The sequence below is a fragment of the Tamandua tetradactyla genome, chromosome 7 (assembly GCF_023851605.1).
Source record: "Tamandua tetradactyla isolate mTamTet1 chromosome 7, mTamTet1.pri, whole genome shotgun sequence".
NCBI lineage: Eukaryota > Metazoa > Chordata > Mammalia > Pilosa > Myrmecophagidae > Tamandua > Tamandua tetradactyla.
This window is the reverse complement of record NC_135333.1, coordinates 22,829,552-22,848,486: the sequence shown is the minus strand read 5'-3', so window position 1 is coordinate 22,848,486 and position 18,935 is coordinate 22,829,552. Positions and strand designations below refer to the sequence as shown.

General features: G+C 38.6%; 1 protein-coding gene across 2 annotated transcripts in view; it reads right to left on the bottom strand.

Annotated features, from left to right (window-relative positions):
* TCP11L2 (t-complex 11 like 2) overlaps nt 1-18,935 on the bottom strand; it is a 55,306-nt gene that overhangs the window by 29,529 nt on the left and 6,842 nt on the right. For both annotated transcript variants that reach the window (XM_077168603.1, XM_077168604.1), the window contains exons 2-5: nt 9,569-9,760; nt 7,113-7,248; nt 3,345-3,465; nt 2,072-2,292 (exon numbers count right to left, since the gene is read on the bottom strand). In XM_077168603.1, coding sequence (XP_077024718.1) covers nt 2,072-2,292; nt 3,345-3,465; nt 7,113-7,248; nt 9,569-9,725 — 635 coding nt within the window. In that variant the 5' untranslated portion in view covers nt 9,726-9,760. The remainder of the gene's footprint in view (nt 1-2,071; nt 2,293-3,344; nt 3,466-7,112; nt 7,249-9,568; nt 9,761-18,935) is intronic.

Here is an 18,935-nt window from a genome sequence, read left to right as displayed (position 1 = left end):
AAAAGGTTTTGAGATTTCAATTGCCATTTGGCAATATCACTCTTTGTAGGTCAAACATATGCATTCCAAATGTATTTCTAGTGTTTACTTTAGCAGATATCCATTATGTGCTAAACTGCACCTCCAGCTGATCCACTATATCCAGTTATAAACTGATCAAAAGATACTGAAAAACATAAACAATGAATCTTAACAAAGAGACAATAAAGATTCAAAAAGGAATTTTCATTTGAAAGCCCCTAGAATTTTAAGAGTTCTAAACATGGTATATATGGTTTCTATTCCTAAGGGAATTTAAAAACAAGCAGGAAAGGATGGGACAGTGAGGCACAGAGGAAAAAATACTTCATTTTATAGTCGGGCAGTGCTGTGCTCTGGTCCAGCTTTGCAACCAGAAAGCTCTGTAGCCATGCATAGAGGAATCTGAGCCTCAATTTCTTCACCCATGAAAGAAGAGGACAAAATCAACCTTGGGCAGGATGTTGTGAAGAGTCAATGGGATGATGAATACAAAGTGCAAGGGACAGTGGTACTCAGTAGGTGCTCAATAAATGATCAAGATAAACACTACAGATATGGTATCATACATGGGTAACAAGATAACTTGCAAGTTAAGAATTACAATCTGACTGAGCTGCGGACAACTCTAAGGTTATATAAAATCCATTTTATAGATGGGGAAAGTATGACTTTGAGAGGTTACCAACTTGTCCAAGGCCACAAAGTAAGTTACGTGCTACACCCAAACCAGTTCCTTTTTCCCTTTGCGAAACCATCACTTAAAACTTAATTCTGGGGCGGGCCGCGGTGGCTCAGCGGGCAAAGTGCTTGCCTGCTATGCCGGAGGACCTCGGTTCGATTCCCGGCCCCAGCCCATGTAACAAAAACGGAGAAACAGAATACAAGAAAATGTTTAAAAATGTTTCCCTTTCTTCCTTCCTTCTATCCTTCCTTCCTTCTCTCTGTCTTTCCTTAAAAAAAAAAAAAAAAAAAAACTTAATTCTGAAACAAACAAAAAAACCTGTACAAAGACACCCTTGATTCTCAATGTGGCTATATTGACAAAAGAAGGAGATAAATTCCCTTCAATGACAAAAAGTGCTACAATCTCCTCTTTCCTCTGAGATCACTAGGAAGTTTTTGCCTACATGGTCAGATTATACTCTCATGATTTTTTTTCTTCTTGTTTTTTTTTTTTTTTCTTTTTGGCATGGACAGGCTCCAGGAATCGAACATGGGTCTCTGGCATGGCAGGCAAGAATTCTGCCACTGAGCCACATAGCACCGCCCTAAACTCTCATGATTTTAATGAACACCTTACTTCCTCCAGGAAGCTATGGCAGACAGAGATGGCTTGCTGACCACCACAGGTTGTACTCTCTTTCCATAGTCAGATTTGTGGCTGGGAAATGTGTTTCTAGACAGCAACTATATTCTACAAACCCCTTTAATTGAGGTGGGAACATGTGACTAGATATATAGTCAATGAAACATGTCATTTCTGGCTGGAGTGCTTAAACATTGAGAAACCTCTTTCACATGATCTCCTTCCCATTTACCAGCTGAAGACCTGGGTAGAGCCAAAGATAGAAGGAGCACAGGTTCCTGAAGAGCATGTGGAAGGCTGCCTGACCAAGAAGCTTTGAATCAGACTGTGACATAAATGAAAAACTTTTATTGGTTAAGTCTCTGAGAATTCAGGGTTTATGTGTTATATCAACTATCATTTTCCGAACTAAGGCTTCCGGATTCTTGACTAAATTAGGCCCCAGCTGGAGGCTCAGTGAATACCTCCTACTCCCCCTTTCACAGTATTCACCACAACTGTAATTTCTTGTTCAAAATCTTTCCCTTCCATTTTAAACTCCCTGGGCACAGGGACTCCATCTGTCTTTTTCATCATGAAAACTCTCTGAACTTAGTAAATGGGTGACTTATTGTTTACTTATTTGGTTTTCTTTCTAAGATCGAGAATTTCTTTGGGAGGCCAGTAATTTTTCTGTGTTCCCCAACCCCTACACTTCCCTTGTGAATGTACTCAAAGGTGCTTTAAGAAAACACAAGTGCTAACCTCAGCATCTCCACAATGTTGGTGGTTGCCTTTAACTCTCTGATATCCTCATCACGCACAGGAGCACACAGCTTTCCCATTGTGCTGATGATGTAATTGGCCAGGCCTTGGATGTCAACAGCACTATGCACAGCCTGCTGCCTAATGAGATCTGTATCCAAAATTTCACAGATCTGGTTGCCAAGTCGGTTGCCACCAGGAGTCAGAAAAGAGAGAAGAATCTGCAGAGGGAAATGAAAGAAAACGCAACAGCATTATTATGTGAATTAAGGTTGCTCCTTTTTCCTTCAGTGTGTAAATGACCAAGCTCACTGTCTATATTTTAGTATTCTGGATGCCACTGAAGTTTACACAAACTGGATGGTGGACCAAAGGAGGACTCTAACACTCTAACATCTCTAAAAAAGAAAGTTCTAACTGCTGAATTAAAGTACCTTCCTGTGGGAAGTTCCTGATACAGTCTGAATGAAAACAACTGGTGAGGAAGCAATATTATTGAAAGGACTTCAAAACATTTACAGATAAACAGTGCAGTGAAGAAAGACCAAGTTGTAGATCATGGCTCAAAAAGAACCCGTTAAACCACATATGGAAAAATGCCATGGGCTCCATTAGTATGATACAATACATTTTACATGTAACATATTTATTATATATTATATAAGCAACCTATTTATTGAGTATTCAATATACAGTGGACAATGTACTATATACATAGCAAATGGTTAGGAGCTTAGGCTCTGAGCTGGAGTCCTCAGTTCAAATTCCTCTCCATCCCTTATAACTGGAGGACCCTGGGTGAGTTAGGTAACTTTGTTGTTTTATATAAAATAAGAATAGCAAATGTAATTACCTCATAGGGTGATGGTAAGGATAAATGAATAATCTAGTACTTGGCATAGAGCAAGTACCCTATCAAACATTAGCTAATATTATAACTATCATCTCATTGAATTCCTACAACTACCCTGTAAGTACTTTTATTCCTACATTACAGGGAAGGAAACTGAAACTTAAAGAGGGAGAGCCTTTAACTGAACCAGGTCTGTCTAATAGTGTCTGTGTTCATAACTACTTCTCTATGCCCTAAGAATTGTCCTGCATTCCCCTTGACTGCCCCCATCTCCCAGCCTACACCATGCTCCAGGAAGTGCAGGGAAAAACCCTTCCTATGAGTGAACTTGCTTAGTTTTTCAAAGAGTCTCCAATAATAAAGGATATGAAAATAGTCTTTGGAAAAAATTATTAATTCATTAGGGCAATATCAACTTGCCTCTCTGATTTCTTCAAACAATTTGATGGCATGTTCATACTCAGGAGGCTCTGCATTTAGCTCTGATTCCAAGACGTCCCAGAAGGCCTGGTGAACAATGTGCTTCACTCGACCAACCAAGCTACAGGAATGAAATGGATTGCTTTTTAAAATAAAATTAATTTTCCTGATTATAAAAGAAATATGTTCATTGTAGAAATTGTATAAAACAAATTGCCCATAATCTTATTAATCTTTTGATACATTCTACTTGTTCAATGCATTGTTTTAACATAGTTAAAAGTTCCTGGTACGTACAATGGTACATACTTTTTCCATTTAATATCCTTGCCTAAGTGTTTTCCCTAGCCATTAAAAATGTTTCCTTACTATAGCTTTCAATAACTTCAAAAATTGTGGCCAAAGAAGACAAAATTTACCTAACTACTGTTCCACACAGATCTTTAGTCTTGTCATATATTTTTGGAATTGAACGTTTAAGGAACCACAAAGTTGTTCTTTCCTCAACAGCTGAAATTACATGGCACAGAATAGAACATATAGGCTCCAAGGAGACACACATGTGGATGCCTGCCAACAGCTCAGATGTCCCACTTAAAGTTAGCCAGGCTGAACTGCTGAAATAGGAGCACCCCTAGGAAGAGCTCACCATAGAATAGGTGGCCACCTTGCTTCACCCCTTATGTTAATACCCCAAAATAGGTGCCCATTAAAAATACACATTCCTATTGAACCTCTACACAATTTTGCAACAGCTTTTGGTAAAGCACATATTTCCCTGTACTGTAATTACTCACAAGTCACTTTCATCCATACGGCTATACCTGTCCTGGGCAAAGGCAATAACTTCTTTATCTAGGCACCTGTCATTATGCCTAGCACAATAATTTGTATATATTAAGAGGTCAATGACTGCATGATGAATGAATTAATAATTTTATAGTGAAAGCATAGCATCTATTTTTTATTTTTAAAGAACAAATAGCTAAGTATAAAGTAATGCTGAGAGAGGTGAAAATTAACTTTCTAAGGAGTGCGAGATAGAATTGCAAACACTATATTCTACTCAGCAACTTAAAATGTTAAAATTTATTCTAGTCACCTGAGGCAATTTGTCCAGCATAAATGCTATTTCTAATGTTTGAGACTCACTCGAGCAATTGCAGAACAATTAGAAAGGCAAACACTGCTGGGATGCTCTTGATTTTACAAGGTTCAAGGACTTGGCTTGAAAGGATCAACAAGGAACAAGATAAAACAACTTTATAGCTACCTAAGGGAATTCAGGGTTTAAATTTTAAGTTTCCCAAGTGCTATAAGGTACTTCTTATTTCTTTAATGTCTTGGGGAGGTAGGGGAAGTGGGGGAGGACAATCATTCAAATCATTTATAAGCATTCCTATTGGGTATCAGAAGCCTAACCTATTTTACCAGTTCTTCCCCCCCAAAAAATATTCAGTAAAATATGAGTCAGCTGTATATAAAAAAGAAAAAATTGGGGCAATGTGGAAGAGTCATCCAAAAGTTAACTGTTAATAATATGCCATTTAATTTTTTAACAAATGTAATATATTTTAACTCTGCATTTTGTTTCCCTTGCTCATATTTTCTAGACATGGCCAAAAATAAAAGGAAGAAGAATTAATATTTCCATAGTATAAAAGTACTTGTATGTAAAGTGCTTTTATAACCATGATGTCATTTAATGCATTTGTAGTCAGTACTGTATCAATGTGAGTCTCAAATTAGGTCTCAGAAGAGATAGGGTTCAAACTTCAGGGTCTGTCTGATCATTAAGAGTCTTTACTACAGCTTGTACCTGCAACTTCTTAATTTTAAGTACAGAAACTTGCAAATTATCTTTTGTTGTTCTTGATAAAGTATACCAATTCATATTTTATTAGTCAATCAATAAATGTTTATTGGGCATCCAATATGTACAAGGCTCTGCTTTAGGCACTGGGGATACTACAGTGAAAAGTATCTGCTCTCAAGAAGCTTGTACATTAACAGGGATAGAAAAGTTAAAAAAATAAAAAATTAAAAAAGCACACATTTAAAATAAGTAAGAAAATTTCAGGGCTCTGAGCCAGACCACGTAAGACAATGCGGTTCACAGTGATGGGGAGGGTGCCGATTTAGCTGGGTGGTTGAAGAAAACTTCTCTAAGGCTTTGAGTTGTGACTCAAATGGGCAGAAGAAAACAGCCACATGAAGATCTAGTGGAAGAATATTCAAAAAGAAGAAACAAGAAGGACAAAGTCCTGAGAAGGATCAAGTTTGGTATACTTTGAAATCTGCAAGGAAGCCAGCATGGCTGAAGCAGGCAGGAAGGAAAGCAGTTTAAGAGAGAGGATTGGGGAAGTAGATCCTTGCAGACCACAATAAAGAGTTCAGAATTTTTTTCTAAGTATAACAGAAAACCAATGAAGGGTTTTAAGCAAAGAAATGATCTAATCTGATTTAGAAAAATGTCTGTGGCTACTGTGTGAATGAGGAGGATAGACTGCAGGGAGTTGAGAATGGAGACAGAGCAGCTGGTTAGGACTAAAATGGCCAGGTCAGAGATTATGGTAGCCTGGACTAAGGGTATGGCAGGAAAGCTGGGATGAAGGGCTGGATCATGGAAAAAAGCAGTTCCATAGAAAAGCAAACATACATCTACTTTGGCTAGTAATCTTAGAAAATATTAATGATTATTATGAACAATACCCTCCAAGAGGATTATGGTTCACATGTTTTTTTTTTTTTTTGGCATAGGCAGGCTCCAGGAATCAAACCTGGGTCTTTGGCATGACAGGCAAGAACTCTGCCACTGAGCTACCATTGCCCACTCTATGGTCCACATTTTAAAAGATGGAAATTTTATCATTTATTTTTATGCTTTAAAACAAGCAAACAAGTTCTAAATGGGATCAAATATTGTAGGTTATCTTAATAGACAATACCTCAGGATGTATATATGGCACTGTGAGATTGGCTGACTTTGCCTCTAAAAATTATTTATCTATAGTGATGGCCTCAAGTCTTTTCTCCTTTTTGTTCCAAGGGGGTCATGAACCACAGGAACCAGAGAGGTTGAGGTAGAATATAAGGGTGTGTCTCCAGAAGTCCCTGGGGAGTGAGGTTAACCAGGAGGTACCCAGGCAGCTGTGGTTCCTACATCCACAGGCTTCTGGATCACCTATTCTCAGTATTTTGGCAGTTCAGCTGCATTTATTCTTCATGGTCTGAATACCAGATTTCAATAAATCAATGTGCAACTATTTCTTGAGGGCATACTACATGCCAACACTATGCTAGGCAATATGGATAGAGCAGCAAATAATATACATAGTTTCTCTCTTAATGGAGCTTTCTTTCAAACGGGAAAGATAGACATTGAACATAAACTTAAAAGGTATCTTACCAAAGGTGAGGTGGAGGGGTGGCTACAGGCATCTTTAGAAAAGTGATTTAATATAGTCTAGAGGTTCCAGAATGTCAGTAAAAGCTTCCCCCAGGAAGTGACATTTAAGCTGAGTTCTAAAGACTATGAGTAAAAAGGACCCTGGAGGAATTTTTTTTTCTTTAATCAAATAAAAGACCTTGCTTGTTAGAAAATTACATAATGTTTACCACCTGTGAATATTATACGAGACTGTTCAGGAATCAGTGCAAATACATGTATTTGTGTGTATGGCTCCGTGTATGTGTTTGGCACATACATATACACAAACACACAGACATGCACAGAATCTTCAGCAAATACTCATGCATAATAGTTACCTGTTCTCAGGGAGGGCATCTTGTTTCAACTGAAAGTTCTCATTTACAGCAATTTCGTGAGCAAGAGTCATATTTGCTAAGTTCCTTGTGGTAGCCATCACTTCGTCAAATGTTACAACCCTGGGAGGGCTTGTTGCTGAAAGAAAACCAAGATACAGTTAGCATTATGGGAAAGATGTTGTCATCTGATGAAACCTGATGCAGATGGGGTTTAAGTTCTTCCAATGTATGTTCTCAGTGTTTTACAAGTAAGGAGAGTATAACTGAAACAGATGAGTTCTCTCAGCTTAATACAGAGTTCAAGAATTTAGGGTGTGAGGGTAGTTCAGTTGTAGAATTCTCACCTGCCATGCAGGAGATCCAGGTTCAATTCCTGGCGCATGTACTTGCCCCACCAAAAAAATAAACCAACAGAAACAAAACAAAAATTCAATAAATAGTGCTGCAATAATGGGATACTCACATGGAAAAAGTATGAAATGTGACCCCTTCCATATAGCATACAAAAAAAAATATTTAAGAACTTCTTTGATGGTTTCAGTTGTTGTGTTTGACAAATAATTCTCAAATGTTTTTAAGACAATCTTATTGATATAGATCTACTGGTGATAAGTTATAAGGTTTTTTTCATTAAATCACTTCATTTTTTATTAAATGTTCTATAGGGAAATGAATAATGCTATCTTAATTCCATAATTCAAAATTCTTATTAATTTACACAGACAGTATGAAATAACTGATATTTTAAAATTATAATTTCTAAAAGTATAGACAATATAGCATAATGTGGATGTTCAATTCTAAGTTTTGCTATCAGGTAGTTACCACTTGACTTCACAGAGGTATAGCTTATCTTCATTGGGTTGGTCAGAGATGATTATATGAAATAATTTAAGTAAAGAAGAACATATTAATAACTCAATAAAAAGTAAGACCATATTAAGAACTCAAAACAAAGTAAATATGATAAACTGATAATTAACTTCTCAGTAGGAACTAGTGAATAAAGAATTCTAAAGATTATTCTTAAAAAAATCTTGAATAAATCATGACTTTTTGAAATCACTGTTAGAATGTCTAGTCCTGTTATTTAAAAATCATGACCTGTAACAATAGCACTACTGCAAATATTTTGCTACCCTACAAAATAAATAAAAAACAAGACAAAATAAAAAAGAGTGATACACAGAACTGGCAAAACTCTTCTTCAGGATGCTAAGAAATCCTGTTGCCAGACACAAAAGACACAGAAACCTACAGTGGATGCTGGCAAGTTCTTTTGCCAAGTCTCTACTCTATTGAAATTACCCTTAAGTATGTTTGTACTTTGGGTCCAATAATCTAATTATAGCTAAAGGAATTCCCAGAGAGACTTTATGAACCAAGACATTCATAAAGCACTCTTTCTCAAAGCAAAAAAATAATTGGAAACTAAATGTCCACTGATTCATCAATGATTAAGTAAATTTATGGCATATTTACTTGATGAAGTAGCAGGTATTCATAAAACAATGTTTTAAAATCTGTTATCCTGGGTAAACATTTTAGTTATACTAAGTGAAAAGAGTCTAAAAATGTATAGACACATATGTCTCTGTGTGTGTATATATACATTAAAACAAATATGTCTATCAGCAATAAAGACAGGATGAAGATATGACAAAGCCCTGGCAAGGGTAGTTCATGGATGATATCACGGACAATATTTTCTTTTCTCTATGCTTATTTTCTAAATTTTCTTCAAAGAGAATGTATAAATTAAAAATAGATACAAATGAAAAAACTTTTTAAAGTGAGCATTTGATCATTTTCAATATTAGTTGCTTCATTCTACACTTGGTTTGTCAGTTTGAGGTGTTACACTTCATATACAAAATGCCAATTAAAAAGCTAAAACAAAACAACAAACCCAAACTCTGGTTTACATATCTCTAGCACCCGCACAAAGAAATTTTAAGCCATGGCTACTGTCAACTCTTTCTCATACCACTAGTGTAGTTACTCTTGGGTCATCTGCACAACAGTTTTTGAAATCAGCAGGAAAACCTTTAGATTATTTCACTTCCTGCCTGACCCTTGAATTGGGGCAAGTTTCCGTCAGTGCAAATCAGAAACAATCAGAAAAGGCCAACTTAATTTATCCTTGAGGGTGGGGGACCTAGGAAGTGACCTTAAAAGCAGTGGTTTTCTACCACTTGGGAAAGAAGATGGGGAAGGCCTGGCTTATAGTCAAACCAAGGAAAGTTAGTGACAATGATTAAAATTAAAACCAGCAGGCTGTAAACTTTGGGAACTATTCCTGAGAGTGAGTACAAAATAGCTGCAGTGCCTCTGCAGTACTATTGCGACGCATCTAGAAAGGAGGCGAACCCTGGGCTTTGTTCTCGCTCATTTCTGAGCTTTAAAATCCAACATCCCCCACCCCTATCCCTAGCCCCTCTTCTCTGTTGGCTTACAAGCAGGAGAGCTGGATTTGCTGGAGGAGTCGCTGGTAAAGCTCTGCCTGGAGCACTCATAGTCGCTGAGCGAAGCCATGCTTTCAGAAAACCTGGAAGAGTCTGAATCGCTTGGCTGGTCCTCACCCACACACTGCTTCTCGTCATTGAAAGGCATTTTGTTTCACTTGAGTGTAGATAAAGAGATAGCACCTGCATGGACAAACAGACCCTGCATCAGCATTTTCATGAGACTTCTAGTGTAGACAACTAAGCCCAAAATTACTTTGTCCTTTCCCCAGCACCCTGGTCTGGATGCCATTAGGCCTTGATGTTTGCCTTCCAGAAGAGTGATTCCACAGCCAGAGGTGTGAGTTTATTAGGGACATATTCAGTGTGAACACAGAACTGCTTTCAACAATACCAGATCCTTACACATACATACACACATTCTCTCTCTCTTTCTTTCTTTCCTTCTCTCCTCCCTCTCTTTCCCTATTCTCCTTTTGAGTTGGTAAAACATGCTGAAATATGGGAAGGAAAGAGTAAGAGCATGGAGCTCTGGGGTCAGAGGGCCTGGGTTAGAATCGTATGCAGAATTTTGTCATGTGTCCTTGGAGAAATCACTTAACTCTCTGGTCTCAGTCACCAACCTCATTAGTAAAACTGGGCTGAAAGACTAACTTTACAAGATTGTTTGAAGATTAGATAGGATTAAATAATATTAAAGTACTTAGCACAACACATAAATATTGGCTATTAGTAATATTATCTTGCTTTGTTTTACATAGAATATTTTTAAGATCATCCTCTATATGCTTTCTGTGAGCCTCTTGGGAAAAGGGGAAGACTGATTAAAATCTCTGGCTGAAAAATCTTTAGGTTCTTCCCCTCCATTTTCACGTGAACTGCCATGATATGAGAAGTAAGAACTAATATTTAGTTTGTGCTTGATAGTTTACAAAGTATCCACCACAACCTGATAAGCTGACCAAGTGCACTGTTAGGGTGACAGATTCAGAGGGATAAGGAGACTTCCTAGGCCATACAATTAGCCCTTGAATCTAGTTTCAAGACTATATCCTCAATGTTATTTTGAGACATATGATTGCCTCTAAGAAGGGCAGTAGGGCCTGGTCACAACCTAGAGAGGTGATAACGGTAACATGGGATGCCCAGGTATGGGCCCAGGAGCCCAAATGGCCAGGAGGGAATTAGCCCTGATAGTAGTATAGTGTCAGCTGACACTGAGGGGGAAACCTGGGACCAAGGAGAAAGGCACCTCAGATCCTGAATGAACAATAATGAAAAGGATGGTTTACTGAGTCCCTTTAAACTTGAACCTATCCATGCAATGAAGGATGCCAACCTTTTAAAGCTGCCAGAATGTGAAACCACAACTACAAAATACTTGTACAGTTTCTTCAATTATTCAGTTAATATTTGAACTGTGTACCCGGTAGTGAGTACCAGGTACTGAGCTTAGCCCTGGAGAAAGTAATTAACAGTGAACAAAATAGACAGGGCCCTAGTCTTATGGCTCTCAGGCCCAGTTTCTTAAAACTGTGTGTACCTAGGTTACTGGATGACAAAAGGGAAATCATGACATAGCAAAGAAAGCAACAGAAAAGAAAGGCAGGGCAACGATTAAAGGGAGGAATTTCACTTTTGTTAAAAGAAATAGTGCTTTTATCCCACAGGTAGTGACAAAAACAAACATGAGCCTGAGAAGGACTCATAAAGGCCAAAGGCCCAAGGTCATTTGCACCTTGTCTGACCAAAACAACCCTCTTCAGTCCTGCCACTTACAGAAATTCACCCTTGCCCTACCCACACGTTCATAAACAGAAAACCACTAAGAGGAGCCTGCACTGACTCTTATCATGTGGCAGCAAGCCTCGGCAGACTGAAGGGCTGGTCCAGAGCTCAAGGTGGAGTTGCCAGGATATTTACAAATATCTGCCTTATCCTAGACCCTAAAAGCCAACCAACATTAATTCAGACCAGAAAATAGTCATTAATCTTTGCATCTACAGTAGTAAAATAACCTCTGTCCCTTAAAAATTAGATTCTATTTGAGCTTTAACCCCAATCTGCAGGGGGGAAAGATATAGAAGACAGAAGAAAAGGAGCTGCTCTAATCCTCTCACTTCCACCAAACCCCCAAATCCTAAGTAGAATGCTTGCCCTCCCTCTAGATCTCCCACTTTTTCTGTCAACATTTTACTTTTCATTGATTCCACGTTGCTTGAAAATGCTACCTTCTCCAAGCAGCCTTCCCTCTATCCTCTGGCCACAGCTAATGGCACTATTCTTTGTGCATCTGCAGCACATTTCTTGGATCTCAATGACAGCACTTAGCCCCTCATATAGTTAACTTTCCTTCTATGGCTACTTCTGACTTAGCTTAATAGACCAGCGACTGTGTCTTGCTAAGTAAGTGACAAGTACTCATTTGGCAGTCAGCTGAATCAAAATCATTGAATCTTACTTGGTACAATTTCAACCAGAACACCTGTTAACTGATATCAGGATCCATTTGCAGGTCTAGCACTGCTGAAGACCAAGACCTGAGCAGAGAACCTACCTCCTAAACCTACCTCATTAGGTCTGTAACTCAAAATCCCTTGGTCCTTGTCACACTTTTATTTTAATATCTTAAAGTTTCTTTCCATTTTATCTTTTCAGCTATTCTGCTGTAAAAACTGTGCTATATATACTCTGCTCTAATTTCTCTCCGCTACAGCTGCCTCAAAAAGAGCAGAATCTTTGGCTATTTTTCCAAGTGAAAGTACATAAAAGCTTTCTTCCATGGATATTAATGAACTAGTTCAACAGCTATGATTGTCTGTTTCTTTTTTTCTACTCCAGTTCAATAACACACTCCAGAGGTGTCTTAATGGCATTTAACAAGGTGGTAAGGTGCAAAGATTTTAAAAATAAGGTTTAGGTTAGGATTTAACAGTTCAGGATTTGGGGCCTAGGTTCACCATTAATTTGCTGTATGACTTTATGCCTATCACACTGGCATTTTGCCTCAGTTTTCTGAAGGGGTAGGGTCAGCTATAAGGTCCCTGTCAGCTAGGAAATGCTAAGTTTGGTGGTCTGGAGCTGTATGTAACCCCCTAAACACATGTTCATAAACTAATCCATTCCTGTGGGTATGAACCCATTTCAAGCAGGACCTTTTGATGAGGTTACTTCAGTTAAGGTATAGCCCACTTCAATCAGGATGGGTCTTAATCCATTATTGAAGTCCTTTATAAGTGGAATGAAATTCAAAGAAAGAGAAAACCACAGGAAGCAAGAGGTTGAACATCAACAGAACCCAGAACAGAAGAGAAAGACCAGCAGACGCCGCCATGTACCTTGCCATGAGCCAAGCTAAGGAACAAATATTGCAGTCAGCCAGCCCCAGAACACCAGTCTTAGGAAGAAAGCATTGCCTTTCTGATGCCATGATTTGGACATTTTCCTGGTCTCACAACCATGAGCTAATAAATTTGCATTGTTTAATCTGACCCACTGCATGGTATTTGCTTGAGCAGCCCAAGAAACTAAAATGCTATAGTTCTAAAAAAAACTGGATTCCATGAGGCCTTCTTAGGAGTTTCGTGAATTAAATGTGCTCATGGCAGGCATATTTAATAATGTGCATCTATCCTTCCTTCTAACAATTCACTGGTGGTAGAATTTCTGGCACACGGAGAGCAACAGAAAATTGAAAAGCTTCAAAATGTTAAGAAACTCTTTAATTGGTAGACCCCTCCACAATACAACTGTTCTTCAGTGTATCCAAGCAGAAACCTTTCTTTGAAGCCAAAATGATCATTATTACTTGATTTAGAAATTGCCTGTTTCCTCATAAAGGCATAATAATAATTAGTTCATAGGGTTGGTGTGAGATTTCATTTAGTCAATAAATGCAGAGAATGTGGAACAGCATCTCACAGAGTGAACAGGTACAAGTAAGTGTCTGCTATTATTAGCATTATTTGTTTTTTTAATTTTTATGACCTCAATCATTAAAAACTCTGGAGGGAAGAACAGTTTTATCCCAGGGGGATTAAAAAGCAACATTCTCCTACAGGAAAACAAGGCTGGTAGCTAACCTAGGCCAGAACTATTGCAGTTATTTGAAATTCAAATGGCCCATCACTGGTAAATGGTCTTTGGAAAGCTCTTTCTCACCGTCTCTTACCTTTCTTGGTCTGGGGTTTCCAGATAAGTCATCTGGGGGCAAAACTACTTGACTTTTGAGGCCATGAGGGTTAATGGGTCAGCTTTAAAAACTATTTTGGAGTTTCTTTTACAACAATGATAATGAAAACAGGCTCTTTCTTTAATAAAGGTATTGCTTCTCATACCAGCAAACATAGATATACTTAATTTTCACCACTGCAACTCATAAGCAAACCAAACAACTTGCCAAGAACATCACATCTCACCGTACCTAGGGGATTTACTCATTGATCAAAGGTAAAGGAAGAAGATAACTCCAAGCAAAGCATCCAACACAACAGCAGGTCACTAATCAAAGAGAATGAAGTACTAGAATAACTACTTTTTTTCATTGTATTGTGCCAGCATTTTTATAATAATAAACACAATATTATGCCATTCTTTCTGAGGACAATGGCTGGCATGCAGCAGGCACTTAAAAATTTATTGTTGAATAAGTATATTGATGAATGAATGAGTGAGTGAAGATGTAAGTATCATGACTAATATTTCAGATAGAAGGAGATGGGTACGGGACCTGAAAGGGATAGCTCTGTATCCCACCACAGACGGTGAGGAGATCAGTTTTTAATCTGCTAGTGATTTATCAGCCTGGATCCAGACTACAAACTTTATGTCCTTATATCCTTTCTGTAGCACACACTATCCACAAAGGCGCTGTGCTGGTTCAGAATTGCAAAGATGTACCAATGATGTGTCACTGGAGCAGTAAGAACACTAGCTCTGGAGTAGCCTGGTTTCTTTTAAAATTAATAATAATTTATTTATTTATAATGTAGTAAGCAGCCTGAGCTCTTTTTTTTAAACTTTTTTTTTATTGTATAACATATATACAAAGCAAAGAAATAAAAAAGTAATAGTTTTCAAAGCACTCTTTAACAGGTAGTTACAGGACAGATCCCAGAGTTTGTCATGGGCTGCCATACAATCCTCTCAGATTTTTCCTTTTAGGTGCTCCAGAATATAGGAGGCTAGAAGGCTTAAATATTTTTTTTATCATCACAATTGAGCAGCCTGTGTTCTTGATTCTGACTCTTGATATTCACTGACTGGAAACAGGGAACTTATACTTATAAAAGGGGATAAAAATACTATCAACCTTGTAGAAATGTTGGGAGGATTAATTTTGTCGAAATATGGTACTCATGCACCTAGTAAATCCTTGGCAGACGTCAACTATTATTTTATTCTTATTAAAAGAAGTTCCGAATTCCAAAATGTCAATGTTATTTAAAAAAACAAACAAACAAAAAACAAAGAAGGGCTGAGAATATGTTGCAAACTAAAAAAAAATTAAAAACAAAAACAAAAACCCACAAAGACCTGACAACTGAGTGCAACAGGTGATCCTAATTTGGATCCTGTACAGGAAGTGAAAAAATGTTTTAAAGGACATTATTGGATTATCTGTAGTTGAAACTGTACTGTGGTTAAGTATGTAGGGATAAAGGACCATGATACATATATGATTTTCTCTCAAATGATTCCGATAAGAGAGAAACCAATAAAGCAAATGGAACAAAATAGTATGTGAATTTGGGTAAATTAGGGTATATTATAGGGTCTTTTTGTACTGTTCTTGCAACTTTTCTGTAAGTTTGAAATCATTTCAAAATAAAAGATTACAAGAGAAGAAGGAAGAAGCACTGAACTAAAAGTTTGAGATTCTAATTCAGTCCAGTTTCTTGTCCTTGCTAGATCTAGATTGCTCCCATTAATCAATCACTATAATAGCTTGGATACCACTCTTAGAAAAGTGCTTCTAGACAATCAAACTTGTCCCAATGTCTTTCTTAAACACTACCTAGAAAATAAAACAGGAAATAGGTCAAAGCCCTCAGAAGAGGCAAAATAAATCATCCCTTTTAAGAGCTGACTCCCAAGCAGTTCCCACTCTCCCCCTACCCCTTCATGCTCTAGTTACAATAGCCTTCTCTATGTTCCTCAGACTTGTCAAACATCCCCCCTTGGTGTACCTGCAACTGCCATTCTCTCCCCTTAGAATGGTCTTCTCCCTAGTCTCCACATGGTGGGCTCCTTGTCAGCATTCATATTTGAGATTAAATGTCAAAAGTTCAAAGTGACTGTGCTGGTTTGAAAGGATGTATGTCCCCTAGAAAAGCCATGTTTTAATCTAAATCCCATTTCATAAAGACAAAATAATCCCTATTCAATACTGTATGTTTGAATCTGTAATTAGATCCTCTGCCTGATGATATAACCCAGTCAAGCGTGGTTGTTAAGCTGGATTGGGGGAGATGTGTCTCCACCCATTTAGGTGGGTCTTGATTACTTTCTGGAGTGCTATAAAAGAAGGAACACTTTGGAAAATGAGAGATTCAGAGAGAGCAGAGCAGAACGACACAGCCATGAGAAGCAGAGCCCACCAGCCAGCGACCTTTGGAGATGAAGACGGAAAATGCCTCCTGGGGAGCTTCATGAAACAGGAAGCCAGGAGAAGAAGATAGTAGATGATGCCATGTCCGCCATGTGCCCTTCCACTTGAGAGAGAAACCATGAACTTCATCAGCCTTTTTGAACAAAGGTATCTTTCCCTGGATGCCTTAGATTGGACATTTCTATAGACTTGTTCTAATGGGACATTTTCTCAGCCTTAGAACTGTAAACTAGCAACTTATTAAATTCCCCCTTTTTAAAAGTCATTCCATTTCTGGTATATTGCATTCCAGCAGTGTCATGGTCTGGTTAATGTGTCAACTTGGCCAAGCGGTGGTTGGGCAAGTGCTAGCTTGTCTGTTGCGATGAAGACATTTCATAGAATTAAATCATGATCATGTCAGCTGCATCCACAGCTGATTCCATTTGTAATCAGTCAAAGGGGAGTGTCTTTTACAATGAGTGATGCTTAATCTAATCACTGAAAACCTTATAAGGAGGATTCAGAAGAGACAGTCTCTTCCTGTTTTGGCTGGTGAGCCTCTCCTGTGGAGTTTGTCCAGACCCTCCATTGCAATCATTGGCTTCACAGCCTACTCTGTGGATTTTGGACTCCACATTCCCCTGGTCATGTGAGACACTTTTAGAAATTTTATATTTGCAAGTGTTCCCTGTTGATTCTGTTTCTCTAGAGAACCCTAACTAATACATCTTGGTACCAAGAGTGGTTCTTAAGAAACAGAATCTTAAAAATGGGTTTTTATGAATGGTTTTCTACTCTGACTGGACTCAAAGACACTAAGGACTCTGATTCCCGTAATCATAATGACACTCACAATCCATGGAGTGAGTTGGCAAAAGAGATAGTCAAAATATCACCATTCGATTCTCCTAATGCTTCGCTTGTATGTGCCAGGCTCTAGGGGATAATATTTTTGACACCTTCACAGAGTTTGTAGAAATAAGAGGATACAGAGAAGTTGGTTGGTTGTTGTTAGATACACTATCTACATTAAGGGGTGAAAGGGATGGGCTTCAGGCTTCAAACGAGAAGCTTAAGCGCCGTCTGAAAGATGTAGATGTTTCCATGAGCATCCTGAAGGAAAATCTTATTTCCTGTGGCTGTAGACTTGAGATCTCTGAAAATCAGACTCAGAATCTTATTGTTAGAGTAGCAACTTTACAACGTAAACTGAAATCTCAATCTTGCATGGTGTCTGCTGTTAAAGTGAGGGCATTGATCGGAAAGGAGTGGGACCTGAAAAATGGTGACATATGGATTGATAATGATGTCGGGGATGAGGTTGAAACTCTGGATCATGCTGAGTCTTCTCTAGACAATCCTGTAATAGTTTACCCTGAGGACATAGCTGTTCCACCTCCAGCCTGCCTTGAGGAGTTGGCCACCCAACCTTCTCCTGAAGGGATTAGCCCTCGAGTGATTAATCCTGTTTCACCAGATGAAACTGCAAGCAAAGGCCCTGAAGCAAATGGCTTGGAAGATATTTCTAATTCTTTTCAGGACCCACCCCCACCACCCCTCATTTCCTCCAGACCTATAACTAGACTAAAGTCCCAATAGGCCCCTAAAGGTGAGGTACAAAGTATCACACATGAGGAGGTACATTATATTCCAAAAGAACTGTGTGAGTTTTCTAATTTATATAGACAGAAATCAGGGGAATATGTGTGGCAATGGATTTTAAGGGTGTGGGATAATGGTGGGAGGAATATAAGGCTGATCAGGCTGAATTTATTGATATGGGCCCACTAAGCAGAGATTCTGCATTCAATGTTATAGCTCAAGTGGTTAGAAAAGGTATTAACAGTTTGTTTGGATGGTTGGTTGAAACATGGATCAAAAGGTGGCCAACATTACCTGAGGAGGAAATGCCAGAACTGCCCTGGTATAATGTAGATGAGGGGATCCAGAGGCTTAGATTACTGGAATGTTAGAGTGGATTTATCGTGCAAAGTCTGCTCTTATACCCCAGGAATGTCCAGAGGATGCACCTTTTACCAGAACAGTGAGAAATAAATTTGTGAGATTAGCACCATCATCCCTAAAGGGCTCTGTGGTTGCACTTCTCTGTAGGTCAGATATTACTGTAGGAACTGCTATCACTGAGCTGGAATCTTTAAACCACAATGGGGATAACAGGATCCCAAGTTGGCAGAAGCCAGGTGGCAGCACTTAATTGCCAAAGACAGGGTAGATGTGGCTATTATAACAGACAGCAAACTCAAAGCAGGAGTCAAAATTATATGACACGCAGAGATTTAATTTGTGGCACTGGCTAGTAAATCATGCGGAACCTAGAAATACAATAGAAGGTCAGTCTACTAAATTCTTGTTCAAACTGTATAAACAAAAGAGTTCTAGGTCAAGTGAACAGAAGTCTAACCTGAATTACAAAAACACAGAGTCACGGCCCCTTAATCAATTTCCAGACTTGAAACAGTTTACAGACCCAGAGCCCCTTGAATGAAGGGGAGGCCAGGTCCCTTTGGGGAAGAACCCTGTTACACTGCCACAAATTTATACTGTTAATCTTCCTCCAAGCCTTCCCCAAGGAGACTGACGGCCTTTTACCAGGGTAACTGTGCATTGGGGAAAAGGAAATGATCAGATATTTCAGGGATTATTAGACACTGGTTCAGAAGTGACATTAATTCCAGGGGATCCAAAATGTCACTCTGGACCACCAGTCAGAGTGGGGGCTTATGGAGGCCAGGTAATAATGGAGTT